General features: G+C 40.3%; 1 protein-coding gene across 2 annotated transcripts; it reads left to right on the top strand.

Annotated features, from left to right (window-relative positions):
• Positions 1-2,739: 2,739 nt before the first annotated feature.
• STARD4 (StAR related lipid transfer domain containing 4) lies at positions 2,740-23,212 on the top strand. Of its 2 annotated transcripts, none has more exons than XM_070794144.1 (7): positions 2,740-2,860; positions 8,605-8,730; positions 10,852-10,965; positions 11,923-11,972; positions 16,611-16,737; positions 17,645-17,759; positions 18,650-23,212. In XM_070794144.1, exons 3-7 carry the CDS (start codon positions 10,861-10,863, stop codon positions 18,877-18,879), a joined length of 627 nt encoding a protein of 208 aa, XP_070650245.1. In that variant the 5' UTR covers positions 2,740-2,860; positions 8,605-8,730; positions 10,852-10,860; the 3' UTR covers positions 18,880-23,212. The 2 variants fall into 2 exon arrangements, with proteins under 2 accessions (XP_070650245.1, XP_070650246.1); XM_070794145.1 differs by lacking the exon at positions 2,740-2,860 and adding an exon at positions 3,142-8,513.
• The last annotated feature ends 3 nt before the right edge of the window (positions 23,213-23,215 follow it).

The raw sequence follows: 23,215 nt of genomic DNA, 5'->3' as shown, positions 1-23,215 counted from the left end.
AATAGCGGAAGGTGCCTCACCCTAGACACCTTCTCGAGTGGGTCTTAGAAGCCCAGGCATAATTAGTAAGCATGGTGGGTTCCGCGCTCCAGATGGAGACTTCAGCCAGAATGTAAAAAGAATGACATGGGGAGACCAAGTGCTGGTGAGCAAGGCCCGTAGCTTTATTTTCAACAGGGGCTTATATACCCTAAGTTACACATAGAGGATAATAGGGGATGCAAAGTCAGCAGTCTTTGATTCTTATCAAAAACCAGGGTTTCTTTCCTGCAAATTTATCATATACAAATGGTTTAGGTGATTTACATCATCTTCTGGCCAGAAGGCCTACTAACATTTTATGACTCTTGACAAGGACTTATCAACAAAGACTTATTTTCTCTAAGAGTAATTATTTTAAGGTTTGGCGCCATCTTCCAAGGATAAAATTGCATTCCTATAGGGTGGATGTGTAATGGGTTTACAACAAAAGGAAAGAATTTATTACCTTAAGGGTCTAAAGTTACTAACACCAAGGCCACTACTTATTTTTTCTACATACCCACTATTAATTAATACACATTCAAGGATACAATTCAGGGGATGTGAAAACTTGGCAACAAGCATTGACTCATCAATGAACTCCTTTACTAGTCTTATTCTGACAGTTTCTAATTCTCTGAGAGGCTCTAAGCTATTTGAATATCTTAAGCTTCCCGTGCCTCTCGAGGCTGGGAGACTGTAAACAATCGTATGCATAGCTGTAGGAGTCCGGGTAAACTTGTCAGGCGAGTTAGAGAGCCATCTGAGGGTTTTGGATTTAAACACTCCTAATTGCCCAGGAACTTTATTAATTGGAGCTGTAAGTTAACTCTTTGACAGAGAGAGCGAGATGGTGGTGGGGGACAGCCCCCAGTAAAGTCAGAGGTGAGAGCACAAAGCAATAAAGTAGGCAGACTCTGGTTTTTTGGGGGGTAGATGCTCGAGAATATCCGGGCGGACTCCTGAGGCTCGATCCCGCCTTTGCGTATGCCGAGCCTCCTTCTTCATGACCTTTGTCACGAGTGGAATGCCTCACCGGCTCCTGGCAGGACAGGACTGAGGGACTAAACTGAACTGATGCCTGGACCAAATTCCAGTTTAGCTACTCATAAATTAAGTAATCTGCCTTAAGGAGCTAGGCCTGGGGCTCACTCACTTGCTAATTATTATTGGTCAATTATTGTGGTTTTTGTTTGCATGTATATAGGATAATGCCCTGAGACAGTCGTTTAAAAATGCTTTGGTTAGACTTTTACATACTATTTCATTGAATCCACATAGCCCCCCCAAGGTAGGTGTGTTTTACAGATGAATACATGCAGATGGTGACTGCAGCCATGAAATTAAAAGATGCTTACTCCTTGGAAGGAAAGTCATGACCAACCTAGATAGCATATTCAAAAGCAGAGACATTACTTTGCCAACAAAGGTCTGTCTAGTCAAGGCTATGGTTTTTTTCAGTGGTCATGTATGGATGTGAAAGTTTAACTGTGAAGAAAGCTGAGCGCCGAAGAATTGGTGCTTTTGAACTGTGGTGTTGGAGAGACTCTTGAGAGTCCCTTGGACTGCAAGGAGATTCAACCAGTCCATTCTAAAGGAGATCAGCCCTGGGTGTTCTTTGGAAGGAATGATGCTGAAGCTGAAACTCCAGTACTTTGGCCACCTCATGCGAAGAGTTGACTCATTGGAAAAGACTCTGATGCTGGGAGGGATTGGGGGCAGGAGGAAAAGGGGACGACAGAGGATGAGATGGCTGGATGGCATCACCAACTCGTTGGACGTGAGTTTGATGTAACTCCGGGAGTTGGTGATGGACAGGGAGGCCTGGCGTGCTGCGATTCATGGGGTCGCAGAGTTGGACACGACTGAGCGACTGAACTGAACTCAACATGTAAGACGCTAATGGACAAGTAATCACCAAGCCATTATTCCTTTTATATATGAACAATCAGGTAAGAGTTTGAAAATCTGCTCATAATAACTATCAGGTGGTGCTCGGTGAACTTTTTCAGGACGCTAAATAAAATTTTTATGAAATACTATTTTCTCGTTTGAGTCTAAAATAACTAATAGCGTAGCACTGCATTCCTTCCTTCTCTTGGTTCTCAAACCACGTATCCCAGTAAATGTATATGCAAACTCTCGTCAGATGGATGACCAGCCTTCGAACACAGGGAAACTGGCCCGCTTTGTGAGGCCGCCGCAGCCTCCCGCTCGGCCGCAGCTCCTACCTCCGGGCTGCCCCCGAAGCCTGAACTGAGAAGGATCCGCTCGCACGGCGGCAGTGAGGAGTCCTGGGGGCCGAGAGCCCCCACGCTTCCCGCCCGCGCATATTCATTCCGTCTGTCTCTGACTCGGGCCCGAGCAGCCACCCGGCCCTCAGAGACCTCTCAGGCCTCTGCGCTCTCCGGCTCCGCCGGACTAGCAGTCACGCGCAACCCGCCCTCAGGCGCTCGGAAGCAGGCCGCCCCGTCCGGGCCAGGCCCGCAGGGGCCAGGCTGGAGCTTGGGGCCGGGCTACTGCCGACTCACACCCTGCGCGGAGTCGGCCCACCCGCGGCCACCAACCCGCAGGCCGCGCGCCGCCGCCGCCCGCCAATCCCAGCTGACGCGCGTCGGCCTGCCGGCTTCTGCCCCGGAAGCGCCGGGGCGAGCGGGGGCGGGGCGGGGAGGGGCGCGGCTCTGCTCGCCCCCCGGAAGACGTACGGCCTTCCAATAGGTGGCTGCCGTCCGCGCCGGGCGCCCATTGGCCGAGGGGGCTTCGGCGGGCGGGGCCGAAGGGAGCGGCACGAGTCGACCCCGGGCGCCTGGTCGCGTCTTGGTCCGAGGAGCGCCCAAAGGTGAGTGGCGGAGTCGAGGCGGGGGCTGAGGGGCGGCGGGGCGTCCTCCTGGGGCTGTCCCGGCAGGGGCCTCGGGAAAGGCAGGCTGCGTCCGGGGGGGACACCCTGGAGGGACCGGGCTCTGCACCCGCTCCGCCCGCTCCCCGGCGCTCGGGCGCCGACAGGCACCTTGTGTGTTAAATGCGGGAGCGGCAGCGAGCGCCCCAGGGCCGAGCGAGGCTCTCTGAGGGCGCCCCTGCGGCGGACAGCGTTCCCGCGCCCCCGTCGGTGCACGGACGCCGAAGGGTGCGCGCCTTCACGCCGGGCGTCGGCGGAGACACTAAGGGGCAGTGTTTTCCGAGTGCTCATTGTGTTCCACATTCGGTACTAAAAGTATTAATTCGGAATTCCTCAATAAATTAATGGTGCTGCTGTCCCCAAATTGCAACTAGGAAAGATTACCTGACATTTTTTAGGTTCAAGAGCCTAGACAAAACACAGCAAATTCAACATGATGTCACGTTTTTAACGTAGAGGCTCTTGCAGCCTGTAATCAGCTTCCAGTGTTTTACAAAGTAGCCCTTTAATCTCTGAAGGCAGAGGTCATGGGTTGGAATTCTTGCTCCATCACTTACTGGCTGTGTGATCTTGGACAAGAGACAATCTCCGTATTGATACTTTCTGTAAAATAAAGATAATAGTAGGGAAGGCTCTTAAGGTTATTTATGAGGACTAAATGAAAGAATACAGTTTAAAGTGGCCAGAAAGATTGATCATGTAGTAAATAATAAATGTTAGCCATTATTTTTTTTTAATAAAGGATTAGAGTATTAGGAGCTTGAATATTACTTGGACTCAAAGCTGTGACATTGTTAGAATTTAATGTTAACTTTTGTACAAGTCTCACTGGTGTTGTAAACTGTGTCCTAAAATAAGCCAAGTGAAAGTCGCTCAGTCGTGTCCCCGACTCTTTCCGACCACATGGATAGTCCACGGAATTCTCCAGGTCAGAATACTGAAATGAGAAGCCTTTCCCTTCTCCAAGGGATCTTCCCAACCCAGGATCAAACCAGGTCTCCTGCATTGCAGGCAGATTCTTTACCAGCTGAGCCACAAGGGAAGCCCAAGAATACTGGAGTGGGTAGGCTCTCCCTTCTCCAGTGGATTTTCCTGACTCAGGAATCCAACCCGGATCTCCTGCTTTGCAGGTGGATTCTTTACCAACTGAGCTATGAAAGTGAAAAGTGAAAGTTAAAGTCGCTCAGTTACCTCCTATTGTTTACGACCCCATGGACTGTATAGGCATGGAATTCTCTAGGCCAGAATACTGGAGTGGGTAGCCTTTCCTTTCTCCAGGGTTTCTTCCCAACCCAGGGATGGAACCCAGGTCTCCTGCATTGCAGGTGGATTCTTTACCAGCTGAGCCACAAGGGAAGCCCCTAAAATAAGCCAAAGTGAACACTGAATCAGAGGTGTATCCATCACATTGCAGGAGGCTTCCTTCCCTGTTGTATTCTTGCTAGAGCTAGTCTCAAAAATGAGAAACTGTTGTACTTGAATAATTGGAAATTATTCTGAATTACTAATTCAGAATTGATCAGAAATTAAGCATATGCTGAAATTTTTATGTTAGATAGAAAATATAATTTAATTTACATGGCCTTGGTTTGTACAACTTGGGGAAAATCTATGGAATGTTAAATTTAAGCTGTTCACATAAATGAAACCCACATCAATCAGGTAATGGAAGGTAAAGCGATTCTGATATGAACTTCTTTAATAGGTGAATTCTGACTTAACATACTACATAAGTACAAACAGATTTTTATGGCATTCACTTTTCTTTAAAGGTTAAAATGTTTATTATGTTCCATATATGACTTCCCTTGTAGCTCAGTTGGTAAAGAATCTGCCTGCAGTGCAGGAGACCTGGGTTCGATCCCTGGGTTGGGAAGATCCCCTGGAGAAGAAATGGCAACCCACTCCAGTATCCTTGCTTGGAAAATCTCATGGACAGAGAAGCCTGGTGGGCTGCAGTCTATGGGGTCTCAAAGAGTCGGGCACGACTGAGCGACTAACACTTACTTATTATGTTCCATATATAATTGAAACCTATGGCCATTTCACTGATGTTTGACAAAAATTGATATTGTATTGGTCAAAGACTGATGCTGACAGAAGGCCTCAAGAAAATGTTTAACTTGTAAAGGCTGCCCACTCTATGATGGGAGCCACTGTCTACACTAGTGACCACTTTAAAAACATAAATATGGAAAATGTGAGCAAAAAGATTGGTAGCTCAGGTAATAAAGACTCTGACTGCAATGCATGAGACCTGGGTTGGATCCCTGGGTTGGGAAGATCCCCTGGAGTAGGAAATGGCAACTCACTCCAGTATTCTTGCCTGGAGAATTCCATTGACAGAGGAGCCTGGTGGCCTACAGTCCATGGGGTCACAAGAGTCAGATACCACAGCAGCTAACAGAAGGAAAAAATACAGACAGACATTACTTAGCACTTGGCTGAAGCTGAAACTCCAGTACTTTGGCCACCTGATGTGAAGAACTGACTCATTGGAAAAGACCCTGATGCTGGGAAAGATTGAAGGCAGAAGGAGAAAAGGACGCCAGAGGATGAGATGGTTGGATGGCATCACCGACTTGATGGACATGAGTTTGAGCAAGCTCCAGGAGTTGGTGATGGACAGGGAGGCCTGGCATGCTGCAGTCCATGGGGTTGCAAAGAGTCGGACATGACTGAGCCATTGAACTGAACTGGTTATAAAACTGTCAAGAGTATATAACTTTTTATATGGAGCTGTTAGATTCTGGTGCAGTTTTAGTTTCTGTTTTCTCTGATGTATAACAGTTGGAGTTTGAGAGTTTATTATAAGGTCAAGTTAGGTTAGTCGGAGAAGGCAATGGCACCCTACTCCAGTACTCTTGCCTGGAAAATCCCATGGACAGAGGAGCCTGGTAGGCTGCAGTCCATGGGGTCGCTAGGAATCGGATATGACTGAGCAACTTCACTTTCATGCATTGGAGAAGGAAATGGCAACCCCCTCCAGTATTCTTGCCTGGAGAATCCCAGCGACGGGGGAGCCTGGTGGGCTGCCGTCTATAGTGTCTCACAAAGTCCGACACGACTGAAGTGACTTAGCAGCAGTAGCAGCAAGGTTAGTAAGAGGAATTCAGAATGGTATTCAAAACATTTCGTGACATTCTCCACAGGCAGAGATTGGAATAGGGCATATTGTGTTTTTTTTTTTTTTTTCAATTAATGTGAATGTCCTCTTGTGTTAGGAAAGCCTCAAGACCTTGATAAGCCCAGTGTTGTTCCCCAACCCCCACCCCACCTTGGTCCATGAGAGATGCTCTGTATTACCTGTCCACACAAATGATCAGTTTAAAAAATAACTGTTACTCCCTTTTGGATTTAATCTTGATGAAGAAAATCCATGCAAGAGTTAACTGCCTGGTTAAATACTTCATGAGACTAGAAGAGAGATTTCCCAAGTTTATACTTAAACTTTCTTTTCTTCCTTTTCTACCTCCTCCACCACACCTAAAGAGGCCGGTTATCAGGAGTTTTTCACATTGAGGGGGAGCTGATGTAGTCTTAAGGGGGTGTCCAGGAGAGAAGAGTAGAAATTAGACAGTGGGCTTGGAAACGGACCCATAAGCCACATTAAGGAATGTGAACTTTATATTATCCAGTAGGAGTGAATGATAACTAACGTAACCACCGTAAAAATTCAGATTCTCATCTTTATAGGTAGTTTTTTATTGCTTACTTTTTGTGTGCTAGATTTGCATAAATACAGTATGGTTTATGCTAACGGTAGCTTTCCACTTCACCTTTGATTTCTATCAAAGAGTTTTGAAAATAGTTTTATCTGCCTGACAGAAATCTGGTAGGTGACCCTTGGATTTAAAGAATATTGTTTAATCAGCATGATCCCTGTAATAGATAAGTTAAATTTCCTTTGTAAGTCCTCTCAAGAACTTGTGTTTGTTTATAACATATGCTTTAATAAGGTCATTGTACTGGCTGTCAAGTTAGCAGTGTCTTGAGTGGAAAGAGGATCTATTCTTGACTCAGACTTTTTGAATCAGCTCATCCACTTTTAGTCTGTGGTTAGGATCTATAATTACTAAATATTTTGCACACTTTCACAGATCCTAAGTTTTGTATTATTGAATTTTCTCTATATACTTTTCCATGTTTCTGAAGGGATGTGCTGTGCTTAGTCGCTCAGTTGTGTCCAACTCTTTGAGACCCCATGGACTGTAGCCCGCCAGGCTCCTCCGTCCATGGGATTCTCCAGGCAAGAATACTGGAGTGGGTTGCCATTCCCTCCTCCAGGGGATCTTCCCAACCCAGGGATCAAACCCAGGTCTCCCACGTTTCAGGCAGATTCTTTACCCATTTAGCCACCACAGAAGCCCTCTGAAGATATATGCCACCCCAAAATATCCTACTTCAGAAAAGAGGTTACTTTGAGCTGAAGGCAATTAAGAAGCAGCAAAAGCAGAAAGAACTATTTTTCCTTCCACTATCTGCCTAAAAGTAGGACATAAATTTCCTTTTGGGAAGGACTGACTTCTCTCCTGTACCAGGAGAATAACTGCTATCATTGGCGACAGAAATTTGGCACTGAGATGGTCTACACAGTGAAACTTTACTAAGATAGCCTTTATCTTTTATTATTCTTCCTCATATATTTATTTTGCCATAATTTACCACCCCTAGAAGCTCAAACCCCCTTTCCCTTGTCTTGTCATTTTTCTGCAGTTTATCACCCTTTTTTAAAATGGTGTATAAACTCCACATGTAACTGCTTCTCTTTGCACATAGAAATTAAATATTGTCATCAAGTACATTTTGTTTGCGTTTTTTTCTGTTTATCTTTTGTCAGTTTAGTTTGCAGATCTCAGGATAGATCATCAGAGAATAGAGAAGAAGCTTTTTTTCCTTTCCTGAACTTCTGTATCATTTTCATGTTTTATCATGTTTAATGGCTTTTATGCTCTGGTTTGTGCTGTTTAAATATTACCTATAGCACTGACTTATTTTTGTCACTTTAGTTTTCAGATTAGTGGTTGTCACTCCTGACTGCATAACAGAATGATCTCTGAGGCTTTTTAAAGGACCTAGTTTTCTGGGGCCTGTTCCAGAACAGACCCACTGAATCAGACTATCTGGCTGAGGTCCATGAAATCTAATATCCAAAATCAGTGTCACAGAAAACCAGAGGCAAACACACATTAGAGTGGAAAGGCAAATCTTATTCAATGACTGTTGCAATAGTGGAAAAGAGACCTTGGGATAGAACTAGGCTTCATTCTGAATACAGCAAGGGCAAATGGGGGTGGATAGCCAGGGAGCAAGGTGGGTGTCAGTGAATAAAAAACTACTAAGGGGTATTGCCCTAAAGCAACTTGGCAGGATTCTTGCTAAAGGCAGGCTAGGGTGATAAGATTGAAAGTGGGATAAGGAAGTTTGAGGGTAGGGGATTTCATTCAACTGACTCAGCAGGACTCTTGCGGAAACTGGACTATGGGGTCCAAGGACAGGCCCAAGAGCTGGCATGTGTGCTGCCCAGTCGTGTCCGACTCTTTGCGAACCTGCGGACTGTAGTCCGCCAGGCTTCTCAGTCCATGGGATTCTCCAGGTAAGAAGACTGGAGGGGTTGCCATGCCCTCCTCAAGGGGAATCTTCCTGACCCAGGGATCAAACCTGCATCTCTTACATCTGCATTGCAGGTGGATTCTTTACCACTAAGCCACCAGCTTCCCAAGGGCTAGGCCTCATCGCGAAGAGATCTCAGAGGAGCCTGACCAAGGAGAGAGTCTTTGTCAGCATCAACAACTACTGCAAATTATAGCAAGGTAATTCTGATATGTGCATCTGTGATGAGAACTGCATCCTTATTCCCACAGAGGTGTGAGCCTTGATACTCCATTTAGATCTTTTCCAGCAGTAACTTCGTGATTTGTAAATGGACAGCTTTCTCCAAGGCCTTTTCTTCCTTAGCCTTTTACTGGAGAGTATCATGGCACCAAAAGGAGAGAAGTTAGTTAATTCATGTTCTGAAGCAAATACACTTCAATAAATATTAAGGGCCTGCTGTGTTTCAGACAGTGTTCTATTTGGTGGGGATATAGTAGTTAAAAAGCAGACATGGGCCCACCCCTCTATTAGTAAGGGACATGGTAGTCAAAGAGTAGAGTATAATGTGTGTGTGTTCAGTCGTGTCTGATTCTTTATGACCCCATGGACCGTAAACTGCCAGGCTCCTCTGTCTGTGGGATTTCCCAGGCAAGAATATTAGAGTGGGTTGCCATTTTCTTCTCCAGGGGATCTTCCTGACACAGAGATCGAACTCAGGTCTCTTGTGTCTCCTGCATTGGCAGGTGGATTGTTTACCACTGAGCCACCTGGGAAACCCAGAATATAGTATATCAGTAAGTAAACAAGTTAGTTTCACATAGTGATACACTATGCAGAAAATAAAAGAAGGGTATTCTAGTGATTTGGGGAATGTTGTGTTAAGGATAGGAGGTTTAAACTGAAATTGTTACTGCAGGCTGTTACGAGTCACGCTCAGATTTGGGATCTAGTAATCCAGGCAGAGAAGTAATGGCAAGTACAAAGGCCCAGAGTCAGTGACGAGCTGGACAGGAAGAAAACCAGTAGGAGAGGAGCGCTGAAGGCAGTGGTGTGTGGTGAACCTCCTGATATCTATGGGGGTGATTCTAAGGCTTTTAATCTTGAGCAGCTGGCTCAATTATCATTTTAATAGTAAAATTAGTAAGACATGTAAGACTGAGGCAGATTGAAGGAAGCCTGGAGAATGAAGAGATGCCCATTAGGCATGAAGCTGTAAATAGGCTTTTGGAGCTGGGACTTTGGATCTGTGTTTGTGTGTGTGTGTGTATCCGTTTTTCCCTTCGTGTGTGTGTCTGTCTGTTTTTTTCCCTCCCTTCCTCTTCTTTCCACTTGGGCCTTTGCACACAGCAGCCTCAGGGTAACTGCATTCCTTGTGTGCTTGCTTGTTTATCAGAGGCTCCTGGAGTGATCATTCTCAGAGACATCCAGAGATTGCATGGACTTCTTTAAGCTAGCTGCAGAAGCCATGCAGTGTCACAGACTCATCAGAGAATCTGTAGCAATGTTCTACAATGATTACATTATAGAATCCCTCATTATTTTCTTTCAAGTTTAGTTATCATTTCCCTTTCAAAGTATTGCTGAACGATAACTTTTCTTTGCAACTATTAAACATTCCTCTTTATATAGTTAAATTATTGCCTTAAAACTATGAACCACTTATTTATGCTGTATTGGTAGCTCAAAGGTCTTCATATCACCTCTTTTGTTACACAGATACCTCACTGAATCGTGTGACACTTCATCAAATAAAATATTGAAGTCAGTAGAATTCTTGAGACTTTTGAAATTCTTTGGAGGTCTCTAGCCCTATCTCCCCCCTCCCCCAGCCCTATCCTTAAAAGATGTAAGATGTTTCCATTTGCGTTTGTCATTTATTTGCTAGAATGAGTGCTATACCTGTTGGATGGTAAAATGAAAATTTTCAGTTGCTAAAACTCTAAGGACTTTTAAAAGAGTTTATACCTTGTATGTTATTTTTGTGTTTTGGAAAGAGCAGTTTTTTTTTTTTTTTTTTTAAGTTACTTGAGTTTTTTAATTTATTCCTTTTGGTTCAATTCTATTAGAAAAGGAAATAGGATTATATCTTCTTTTTTATATGAGGATTTTAATAACACAAGATATATGATTCTTATCCCTTTGTGTTCCACATCCTGGAATCTTTGAGGAAGGAGCCATGCACAGGGATTCTGATTACTGACTTGGGGTGAGGTCCATATGTAGGTGTCTCTACAGCTCCCGGAGGATTTTTTTTATGATGTCAGATTTGAGACCTCCCCCCTTCATCTGCTGGATCTAACTCTGGTATTTGCTGATGATAATCTTAGTCTCTGTAACAGGAAAAACAAATGGAAGCCCTGCCTGATGCAGCTGTTTTGGCGACTAGACTTAAAAACACTCTTATCCAGTACCACAACCTTGAAGATGAAAAGTGGCGAGTTGCTAAGAAGACGGTAAAGTAATTAAATTATTTGTGTTTGGGGTCTGTCTTCTAATGAGCTGGTGGATGACTTTCCAAATGGTATAGAAAAATATAGACCACACTTTAGATGACTGTGCAGGATAGATGAATGGGTCAGTAAAGCTGGTGGTTTCATAGCTCACAGAGGAGGAACAGCAATCCTGCACTACTGTCGTTAGCTCTTCAGATAATGGACACAAGAACAGACTCATGGCAACAAGATTGTAAAGAGCAGCCTCTCAGGTCAATAAATAAAACATGTCATCGTCAATTTAAGAAAGGAAAGCATAGTAATTGATAGTTTGAAATCATTTCAGATATTTTAACAAGCCTGTGAGGATGGTCCATTAGTATTCTTTTTTTCACCAGTATGACTTACCCAAACTGTCACATAGTTGAGTGTTGACAGAGCCAACCCTAGAAACCAGGACTCTTCCATTTAAGTGCTTTAGCTATTCTGATATTCAGAATTTCTTATGAGATGATCTGGAAAAAAATGTCGGGACTGATTCAGGGTAGTACTGTCATCACAGATGTGAATTGCTTAATTTTAAAAAGATACATGAGCAAATTCAGAATTATATATTTAACATTTCTATTATCTTAGATTAAATTCTTCAGTAATGGTAAATAGATAAGATTGTAATAACGCAGATAATGGCCAGTGAGAGTGCCATCACCAGATCTTAGTGTTTGGGTGTCTTTAAGCTACTGAAAAACCTTTTTCTAGGGGTCTGTAATTTAAGTAAGATGTGTGGTACTTTAGGATACAGAAAAAATTCAGATATGAATTATATGATGGTATGAGTGACTTGTATGTATTTCTTTGAATGTTTGCTTATGTTATATTTTCATGCAAAGCTAATGCTGTAGACTTTATGAAATTGTCAGTTTTATATCCAGGTTGCCACCTATAGTTTATCCCTATACACTGTTTTTATTTTTATAGAAAGATGTAACAATTTGGAGGAAACCTTCAGAAGAATTTAATGGATATCTGTAAGTAATTCTTGTAGTTTTATATAGCTCTTAAGATACTGCTAAACTTCAAATGTATATACACATATACTCATGATCGCTAAATGATCATTGCCAGTAAAGTTTGGCTTTTGCTTTTAAGATTTTAAACTTTGTGAGAAGAAAATCACATTATGCATTCAAAGCTTTAAAATGTCTGTGTCCCTGGTGAATAGAGTTGGTTGTTTTGGGAATCGTAAATGATGGTATAGCTGATAAAATCTTAATTTCTTACTATGGTATATAAAATACTTCTAATATTCTTTTGCATTTATTCAGTACTGTAGCATATTTTGCTCTAAGAATTTGTATTGAAGAAATAATTGGAAATTAATAATTATTTAAGTACTTGTCTCTTCTGTCACATTACTTAAAACATTAAAAATTATAAACAACCTGAATAATCAATAGTTAAGGAATGATTAAATTATAAAATGTGCTATTTTACAATCTTTAGAAACCATATTTTCAGATGTTATTTAAAAACATAAAAAATGTTAAAGATATAATGAAAAATGAATACAGCAGAGTACTAAACTGTATGTAGCACAGTCATAGGTTGACTTGAACTATGTTTTTATATTAAAATGTTTTTATTTAACACAAAAGTATATACCTCTAGATGGCAGTTTTATGTGTGATTTTTGTTTATTTATTTTTGGCATATAGTAGAGTACGAATTATGTCTTTAACCAGTAAAAAAATATATATTGTTTTTTAAAGCTAGTGCAGATAGGTGCCTTGTGTAATTGGAGTGGGATATTCATATTCTGGGGGCTTGGGACTTTTTAAAATGAAACTATTGACCACACTTTCTACATACAGAATGTTTTGAAGTGTATCACCAAAGATGCATTTCCAGAAAGGTAAGTTGTACAGTATTTATGAGAAGGACAGGGACACTAGAGTTGGATTAAACACTGTAAGCAAGTGTGGAAGTTAACCCTTTCGATCAGTAACTCCCCGCAGGGGCTGAAAAAGTTTAAAAGTGGCTGGGGGCACTGTGCTCAGTGATAAAAACTCACAGAAGAGCTGATACCTGGGCTGAGCCAGAAAGAACAGACAGGTGTTTCTTAGGGAATGAGGCAGAGAGAACTGCACTCAGTCACATTAACACAGATGGCTTCCAGGTAGATGGGAAACACTGAGACAGTTTGTTTACAGAATTTAGGCTTCCTTGTTGTCTCAGACAGTACAGAATCTGCCTGCAATGCAGGAGACATGGGTTCGATCCCTGGGTCAGGAAGATCCCCTGGAGAAGAGAATGGCAACCCATTCCTGTATTCTTGACTGGAGAACTCCATGGACAGAGGAGCCTGGTGGGTTACAGTCCAAGGGTCACAAAGAGTCGAACACGACTGAGCGACTGACTTTTTTTTACAGAAATTCAAGTTGTGTTTATATAGTTGGAACATAAAGTATGGGAATGAGGAGAGCACGTCTGAAGGACTTTTGAATTCTTAAACCAAGGAGTTCAGTTTTGTATTTATCCTCTGCTCAACCCAACCCTCCCAGGTCCTCAAAGGATTTTGTATTTATTATGGTAACAGTTGTGAGAGACAGATATGAGCGTAGAAAGTTTAGAGAAGAGCTTGTATCCTGGGAGACCACGGCTGGCTTCTTAAAGTGTCCCTATGATTGTATACAAAGTTTTCTGACAATGTATATTCCTGGGAAGAGATCTGTGGCTTTTTTCAGATTCTTAGAGTTATATGATCAGAAGAGCTAGAATCTCATGCAGTATTGAGTTGGACACAGAGTTCCCAAAGTAAGGACACGGCAGGGGAGCTGAAAAGGACAAATGGACTTGAAAGAGATCTGATGGTGATGGTGGCGTAATGATGACAGTGGTGATGATAACTAACATCTGTCGAAACCCACATGTTGTTCTGTGCACTTAATGTTTAGAAAGTCATCTTGATAAAACATGGTGACTTTCTAGTTCTGACTGTTGGAATGGGGTTAAGAGAAAAAGAAGTGTTGAAGTTGAAACCCAGATTTCTAATTTGGGTGCCTGAATTAATTTGTATTACCCACCCCTACCCTCTACCCTCATCCCAAGTTAGAGAACCTAGGCGAAAGAGCAGATTTAGGACGGAGGGTAATATAAGCTTGAGCTTGAGATATTTGCAAACTGATAAAAAGCTTCAGATGCTTAAAAAAGAGAAAAAAGCCCTCCCAAAACAATGCTAGTTAGAGCCAGTCTGTCTCTTTTTCCTTTCTTTCTCACAGGTAACTACTGTCTTGAAGTTGTAGTATTCGTGTTTCATACTTGGGCCATATACATGTGTGTGTTTCTTTTAGTAATACGTTGTAATTGTTCCTGTTCGATGCTGTTTCAGTTTGCCCATGCTGCTGCATGCTGATCTGTGCTTCAGTTCTATATTCATGTACCACAGTGTGTTCATCTGTGTTTGCAAATTTGCCTACTGATAAATTTTTAGGTTGTTGTCAATTCTTCTCTATAGTATGCTTCTTGGTACACGTCTCCTTCTGCGCCTGTGTATCATTTTCTTGGGTATGTACCTGTTGTCAAACTGTTCTGTAAAGTAGTGATAGCACTTTGAGAGATGTCATTTTCTTCCATTCTACACTTGTTATTAACTTCTTAATCTCTGGCAGGATGGTATCTTGGCTAGTAATTATTTAACTATGAGTGATATTGAGCATCTTTTCTAGGTTTATTGATCTTTCAGGTCACTCTTGTCCTTTGTCCGTCTTTTCTTTGGATTGTCTTTATCTCGTTTTTTGAACAATGGTTCCAACAAAGGTCGTCTAGTCAAGGCTGTGGTTTTTCCAGTAGTCAGTATAGATGTGCGAGTTGAACTATAAAGAAAGCTGAGTACCGAAGAATTGATGCTTTTGAACTGTGGTATTGGAGAAGATTCTTGAGAGTCCCTTGGACTGCAAGGAGATCCAACCAGTCCATTCTGAAGATCAGCCCTGGATATTCATTGGAAGGACTGATGCTGAAACTCCAATACTTTGGCCACCTGATGTGAAGAACTGACTCATTGGAAAAGACCCTGATTCCAGGAAAAGATTGAAGGCGGGAGGAGAAGGGGATGACAGAGGATGAGATGGTTGGATGGCATCACTGAATCAATGGACATGAGTTTGAGTAAACTCTGGGAGTTGGTGATGGACAAGGAGGCCTGGTGTGCTGCATCCATGGGATCACAAAGAGTCGGACATGACCGAGCAACTGAACTGAACTGAACTGAACTGAATTATATATCTTCTATAATAAGTATGTGCTGTGCTGTGCTAAGTCACTTCAGTCATGTCCAGCTCTTTGCAACCTTATGGACTGTAGCCCATCAGTCTCCTCAGTCCGTGGGGTTCTCCTGGCAAGAATACTGGAATGGGTTGCTGTGCCCTGCTCTAGGGGATCTTTCTGACCCGGGGATCAAGCCTTCATCTCTAAAGTCTCCTGCACTGGGTGCAGGCTCTTTACCACTAGCACCACCTGTTATGGGCTTCCCTGGTGGTTCAGACGGTAAAGAATCTGTCTGCAACGCAGGAGACCCACGTTTGATCCCTGGGTCAGGAATATCCCCTGGAGAAGGAAATGGCAATTCACTCCAGTATTCTTGCCTGGATAATCCCATGGACAGAGAAGCCTGGCAGGCTCCAGTCCATAGGGTCACAAAGAGTTGGACACAGCTGAGCAACTGCTGCTGCTAAGTCGCTTCAGTCGTGTCCGACTCTCTGCGACCCCATAGACGTCCCCTGTCCCTGGGATTCTCCAGGCAAGAACACTGGAGTGGATTGCCATTTCCTTCTCCATGAGCAACTAAGAAGCAGCATCTAAGTACATGTGTGTTACACTTATATTCTTCCAGTCTGTGACTAGTTTTTAAAGAAATTACTTATTTTGTCATTTGTAGTATGCAAGTTTTTAGTTTTAATCATCTTGTGTTATTTCTGTTTTATGCATTCAAATAATCTTCCTGTATCCTGAGGTTACAAAGATAGTAACTTACATAATTTTCTCAAAGTTTAAAAATTTTACCTTTTATATAGTGGTATTTAGTCTATCTGGAATTGTCTTGACTGATATGAAGCAAGAATTCAGATTTATTTTCTCTATTAGGATAACTATTGTATCCATACACCATTTATGAAATAGTACATCTTTTTCCTACTGATATGGACTGTCACCTTTGAAATATGTTAAGTTCTGCTATTATTCATGAGTCAGTCCTCGGTGTTCTATTCCTGGGTGACCTATTTTTCCATTCCTAATAAAAAGTTTTTGAAAGTCAGGCTAAAACATGGATATACTAATACCATGTTAGAGCGTATCTTGAGAAAAGAACAGCATAGAAAGTAATGAAGCATTACGGTGTTCTGCAGACTATTCTTGGCTACACCATAACATGAAGGTACTTACTATGTTCATAATGCAGAAGATAGCCTTCAGATCTCCTATTAGATCTTTAGAATACATTCTGATGGAATAATTGATAGAACCTATTTATCAGACAAGTTGTAAGGATTTACTCTTTTAGAAAAATCTTCACTAAATTTCACTTTTTTTGAAGTGAACTGTGAACTCTGAGAGCATACTGAAATTTTTCATTCCAATAGCATTTGACTTTAATATTTTTTCTCCAGCTTCAAAGCCCAAGGTGTGATAGACGACCTTGTCAATAGTGTAATAGACCATATACGCCCAGGTCCCTGTCGCTTGGATTGGGACAGCTTAATGACCTCTTTGGATATTTTGGAGCACTTTGAAGAGGTATTTGTTTTGAAACGTTACTTCGGATTGTGTGTGTGTCTGTGTGTGTCGTGTGTGAGACTGTGTGTGCGCGAGTGCTCAAGTGCACGTGAACGTGTATGCGCGCTTGCATCCACTATTATATTCATTGCTTTGAGACTAAGTAGTCATGGCAAAGAGCTCTAATGAGTGTTAGAACTGAGTTTGTTTTTTGCAATAGCTTTATCCTTTCTGCTTGAGAAAATTATGTCTTTGATTGTAAAACTTTGAGGTTCTGAAATCTAAAATTCTGAAGATACCACCATCATATTCAGTTTTCTAGGTAATAGTATGTAGGTTTTCCATTAATATTAAGCCAAGATCAAAGAAAAAAATGCCGCCTTTGGTATTAAAGAAGTAGGTAACCAAAGTGGCTTTTTCTGTTTTATTAATTCATTTCTTGCCATGTTTTAATCAAAGTACTTGTGGATTTTATCTTACACATCTACAGTCTACACTGCCTGCTTCCACTTATCATATAGGATACGAGGTGCTGTTTTGAAAGAGAGATTTGGATTATGGGTAACTTACCTCTGCACTTTGATTGTATATCCTGCACATGTCCATATAGAACAGTGAGATACAGAATAGATTTCTAAATCTGTCAGAATCACTATAAGAAATGCTGTTAGTAATCATTATAACACATTTTAGTGAGTGTTAGTGTTTTACTGCATTGGAGAAGGAAATGGCAACCCACTCCAGTGTTCTTGCCTGGAGAATCCCAGGGACGGGAGAGCCTGGTGGGCTGCCGTCTATGGGGTCGCACAGAGTTGGACACGACTGGAGTGACTTAGCAGCAGCAGCAGTGTTTTACTACAGGTTAACTTATGTGAGTCTGCGTCTGTATTTCCTGCAGCACTAACAGCTGTTTGCTGTCCTCTTTCAGAACTGCTGTGTGATGCGTTATACAACTGCGGGTCAGCTTTGGAATATAATCTCCCCAAGAGAGTTTGTTGACTTCTCCTATACTGTGGGCTATAAAGAAGGGCTTTTATCCTGTGGTAAATGTCTCAAAACCTCTTACTTTCTCTCAGTTTGTTTTAAATTTTGAGTTTTCTAGGCTGGATATTTCTTTCTACACAAGATATATTTTCAGCCTTCATGGTTGTTTTATAATCAATAAGCTTGGTTTGCAAATGCTAAACCTTAGGGATGAAAGTAACAATATCAGAAAGGGTTTTGCAGTCTTTCTGATGAGTTTTTGTTCCCCATTACATAGTACCCTTCATCCCACAGCTAACAAATATGGGTCACATGACTGCCTCCAAGAAAGGGGTCTTGTCAGTGGGTTTCCTTCTAAGTCACTCTCAAGAAATAGCTTCTTGGTCATATACTCTAAAAAAATATGCTCGGCATGTGCTAGAATATTTTTCCTTCCTTGATCTGTGTAGTAATTTTCTTTTCAAAATTAAAAATACTATTAGAAGGCTCATGCTTTTGAAAATATATCTGTAGGTAAACTAATGTTTTTGTATGAACAGTGTATATTTGAGTTGGCAGTTTTAGGTACACATCTACCTGTTTACTCTCAGTCATCAGAGCCAGGTTGGATGTGGCGGTGCCTGTGGGAGCAAGGGTGGCACCGCAGGTTTGATTCTCGGTGCCTGGGGCCCACTGCGACGGGAAGGTTCATGATTTCCAGGGAGTTACCAAGATGACGTGCCGTTTATTCTGAAGGGATTAGAACTTTCCCTATTATACATCTACCAGGCTCTGTCAGAATTCTACTTGGTAATTATCTTTTTCATTCTTCCACGGTCACTCTTGGGGCTTAATTTTCATCTACATGGATAAGAATGTTTAAATAAGCAATCTGATAATATTTTTAATGAGAGTTTTAGATTAATGTCAGTCATTGCTATTAATAATCTTATTTTAAATTGCCTTGTAGGGATAAGTCTTGACTGGAGTGAAAAGAGATCAGAATTTGTTCGTGGATATAACCATCCCTGTGGTTGGTTTTGTGTTCCTCTTAAAGACAGTCCAAGCCGGAGTCTTTTGACAGGCTATATTCAGACGGATCTGCGTGGAATGATTCCCCAGTCTGCAGTAGATACAGCTATGGCAAGCACTTTAATCAACTTCTATGGTGATTTACAAAAAGCCTTACAAAAGGCATAATTTGCTTAAACTTACAGTAGTAGTATATTCTCCAAATCAACTCCATCTCTTAGCTGCATGGCTCATAAAAAATCATCCTTCCCTCTCTTCTGCATAGCCCGTAGAAAATTTTGAGATGGTTTTGATTTATTTTATTCAGAAAGTAAATAGCTAGCTAGAGTGAGCATCTCAGTTTCCCTAAACAGTTGTTTGCACATTGTTTGGAATGGTAGTGTGTCTAGGAATGGAGAGGATGACAGAAATTCACCAAGAAATAGATATAGGTCTTTGACATAAACTCTCAAGAAATTGAATCGTGCCTCAGTAGGAATATTTTGGCTGCTTAGAAATTAAGAGAAAGCAAAGCTTCTTGCTGGTAGGTTAAAATCACCTGTTTTAGAGCTTTATAAACATTCTGTAAAAGTTTTAACTTTGGAGGAAGTTGTATATTAATGTTTTACTATATGTATGCTCTATGAGTTTAACAATATCTTGGACTAAAGAAAAACTACTTTTCTCTATTCCTAAAGATGAACTTCACTGTTGACGTGAACGACTTTAAATATTGAAAATATCAGAAAGAAGAATAGGTATCCTAATGCAATCAGTTTTGATACCTAGATAACTATTTTGTAGATATCTTTAAAAATATATTTGTATCTTTATGTGCTCTTATTTTGGGAGTCTTAAAAGCCTTTATGCATGAATAAGACAGTGCAAAAAAACTGCCAGATATGTGCTGGGATACCACGTTGATTGAGCAATATTCTGGGGTGTGTGAAATGGGTGGTGGTATCCAGTACTAACCAATAGAGAATCATCTTTTTAGAAAGTTAGATTCAATGAATGTTTTGTACCTGTTTGAGTTTTAAATGTGTCATTCAAATCATAAATTACTCACTATCATACACATTCACAATTGTGATGTAGTATAACAAATGCATTCATAGATTTATACAAATGCCTGGATGAGTCATTTTATAGCTAGAATGGACTGTAATGTGCCCTTTGGTTCTGTGGCTACATTAAATGAACATTCCTGAATGATTTTAATATTCCAAGTGCTTTTTGGCATTTGCACTGTCTGCCTAGTTTACATGTAAGTTGAGAACTTGAGGGAACTCAGTGTGTCTGTGCAAATTTTTATATTTGTGTATATGCACACATCTTGAAATCCATTTCAGTATTCAGTGTGAGTTATTTATGTGTTATTATTACTGTTCCCACTGTTTCATTTTCTCTTCTTTCTCTTGGGTTAATGTGGGATAAAGTGAGCTCTGGAAATAATATTAATATTTACTAGATAGACCTCAAAGTGGGCTTCCCTGATGGCTCAGACAGTAAAGAATCTGCCTGAAATGCAGGAAACCTGGGTTCAATCCCTGGGTCAGGAAGATCCCCTGGAGAAGGGAATGGCAACCCACTCTAGTACTCTTGCCTGGAGAATCCCATGGACAGAGGAGTCTGGTGGGCTACAGTCCATAGGGTCGCAAAGAGTTGGATACGACTGAACAGCACTTTCACTTTAGACCAGGAAAAGCACAAAAACATTATGGTTCAATTGCATGAAGGTGTGATCTGTATGTTACTTTCCTGTGTTTTCCTGAGTGTTAAATAAAGCATAACTCATAGTTCTTCAGATCCATTTGAAAACAGAAAAAGTAGAGCTGATTTATTTTTATTTTTTTGCTATTGGAGATAATGTTCAAAACAAAAGGTGGCAGTACCATTATATCCATAGTGAATAATCTCACAAATTTTAGATTAAAAATAATTCATTTCAAGGTCTGATAGAAGCAATGCAAAAAATGATCTTATATTCTTAACTTGAAATTTATTAATCACCAATGTTTTTCCAGATTGACTACCCAAATTTTTGAGTTGTTGAATTCCTCTGCTACTTCTTTTTCTTGCAATAAGGAAAGAGAACTGAGGAGTTTAACTTTCAGCTTCCCTTAGAAATTGTTAAATGTTAATTTTGACTTAATCTATTGTCTTTTATTTGGTTTTAGTAGTGTAGAGTAGGAGGTTCCTTATACTCCAGTGTTCTGTCTAGCATTGCAGAATACCAGCAGGTGTCCAATTATAGGGTGCCCAGATTGGGTAAGGTTGCAACAAGATGTATATTACTATAAGGGCTATTATTGCCTAAGCTGGGTACTGCTAAAGGCAAATAAACTGTCCACTCTAAGCTACTCCGTGTTCTCTTGGTTTTTATAACTTAAACCTCCAACTAGTGATTCCATAATCCACTCTTGAATGAGGATCCTTGCAGGCAACAGGACCCTCATGGAAAAATTCATTCACAGTGTTGAGCCATCTGATGGATTGAAGGATCATATTTGAATTACCTGCAGTTTACATACAGCTTCTGGATGGCACTTCTAGATGTGTAGCTATTACCACAGTCCAGTTTTAGAACATTTCTATCATTCAAATGATCTCTTTTACCTGTTGGTTGAATCATATATAAACAAAGTTTAGCACAGTTGTTTAGTATACAGATGATGATGAAAAAGAGCAGGTTTTGTTTGGTCTTGTACTCAAGAGTAGAAGTGTATTTGATTCTAAGCTCAAGAGCCTTGTGATAATAGGTTACATATGTTATGTCAAATACCACAGTGAGATGAAATTTAACAGTGTGGGTTGGGATTAATATTAACACATGTAATAGAATTTGATGTTTCTGTAGCCGTGCAGTAGAATAGAAAAATAATGTGAGCCATAATTGTAGATGTCATTTAAATTTTTCTAGCAGCCACATTAAAAAATTAAAAGAATCAGTGGAAGTTAATTTTAATAGTATAGTTCATTTCACTCAGCATATCCAAAATATTATCATTTCAACATGTAATTTATAAAAATCTTTTAAGATAGCTTGCATTCTTTTGTACTAATTTTTTTATTTCTGGTGTATATTTTACTAATTTGGGCTAGCCACATTTCAAGTTAATTTTAATAACTTAGTAATACACAGTTCTGTATTAATCTACATATTAATTTGTCTTTCTATAAGATGTTGTAGGGAATTTCCTAGAATCACTCTCTTAAGTACAAAATCTTTTCTGGTCTCTGAAGCCTTCAGTGCTTGCTTTTAGTGTGCCCTAAGAAGTGTGAACTTCTTAACATTAGAAATAGATCAGTTAGAAATAAATATCAATTGTCAATAAAATAAAAATGATAGCCCAAAATATTTCCCTTTAAAGATAACAAACTTTTCATAGGAATGTTGATGGAATGAAAGAATATAATCTGCCTTGTGGCAATATGATTGATTATTTTCTCTAGCTTATAGCTAGTTTGTATTAGAAACACATGTATGTAGGAGATATTTGGCATAGTACTGTTTTCAGTACATACCTATTTTTTTTAGAAAGTTAGTTTCATACAAGAAGATAATTTATCATAAGTGATACTTTCACATGAATCTTTGATTATCTTTTGCATGTTAATCTTTGATTAATCCTTGAAGTTTAAGAGAATACTCAGCAATAATAATTATGAGAATTTAGTGTTCTGCAGTTATGAGTAATATAAACTGCTAGCTGTTAAAGACAGATTGTTCATGTTAAAATTCTCTTCATTTTGTTGTTCACTGAGGTTGGATATATTTGAAACTGTAGATTTCTATATGTAAAAATATCTCCCAGTAAAAAAATGCCTTTCTTTTCTCTCCTCCTTTCTTTTTCCTTCCTAACTGAAGAACATTTTATCATCACTCAGGTTGAATTAAATTAACATCTCAAGCTAAAAGCTCTGTAATTGAGGTTGCCTCTGGAGAAGATAGGAAACATTGCACAATGCAAACTCCTAATGTCTGTTGAGCTTTTACGTATGAGTAATTCCCTTCGATGTAGATAAAAGCTTTACCTGTTTACTTTTAAGGACACACTAGCATCATTTGAATCAGTTCTTAAAATCCAGTTTATACTATGGATATCACAACCCTATGCATAAATTAACAGAACCCAGGGAAGCAAGGAGACTTGACTTAGACCCTGTTACGTGTCCAGTCTGCCTCCCATGTCTTTCTTCTTCACCTTTCAGAAGGAGGGGATGGTAGGATCTGAGCTTAGAAGAAACATTAGATTAATCCCAGAGCACAGGAAATTGAAATAATATATTGTTGTTTCCAAAGATTTTACATGTATGGTTAAATAAAAATTCATTCCTTGGAATTAAATAAAAGCTGTATACCATATATAGATTTTATTTTTAAGAAGTTTGTATTTCTTTTATGAGCCAATATATAAAACTGGAACCTTTGTTAAACTAATAAGCATGTATTAATATAATAAAATGTAACTTATTAAATTTCTATGAAATATATCAATAAAATTTGTGCACACTCTTATAT

The sequence above is a fragment of the Bos indicus genome, chromosome 7, assembly GCF_029378745.1.
Source record: "Bos indicus isolate NIAB-ARS_2022 breed Sahiwal x Tharparkar chromosome 7, NIAB-ARS_B.indTharparkar_mat_pri_1.0, whole genome shotgun sequence".
NCBI lineage: Eukaryota > Metazoa > Chordata > Mammalia > Artiodactyla > Bovidae > Bos > Bos indicus.
This window is presented reverse-complemented; position numbering and strand designations above follow the sequence as displayed.

Coding starts and splice junctions, on each gene's coding strand:
- STARD4 (XM_070794144.1), top strand. CDS start 10,861: ATGGAAGCCCTGCCTGATGCAGCTGTTTTGGCGACTAGACTTAAAAAC. Junction 10,966..11,922: donor GGCGAGTTGCTAAGAAGACG/GTAAAGTAATTA, acceptor TTATTTTTATAG/AAAGATGTAACAATTTGGAG. Junction 16,738..17,644: donor TTTTGGAGCACTTTGAAGAG/GTATTTGTTTTG, acceptor GTCCTCTTTCAG/AACTGCTGTGTGATGCGTTA.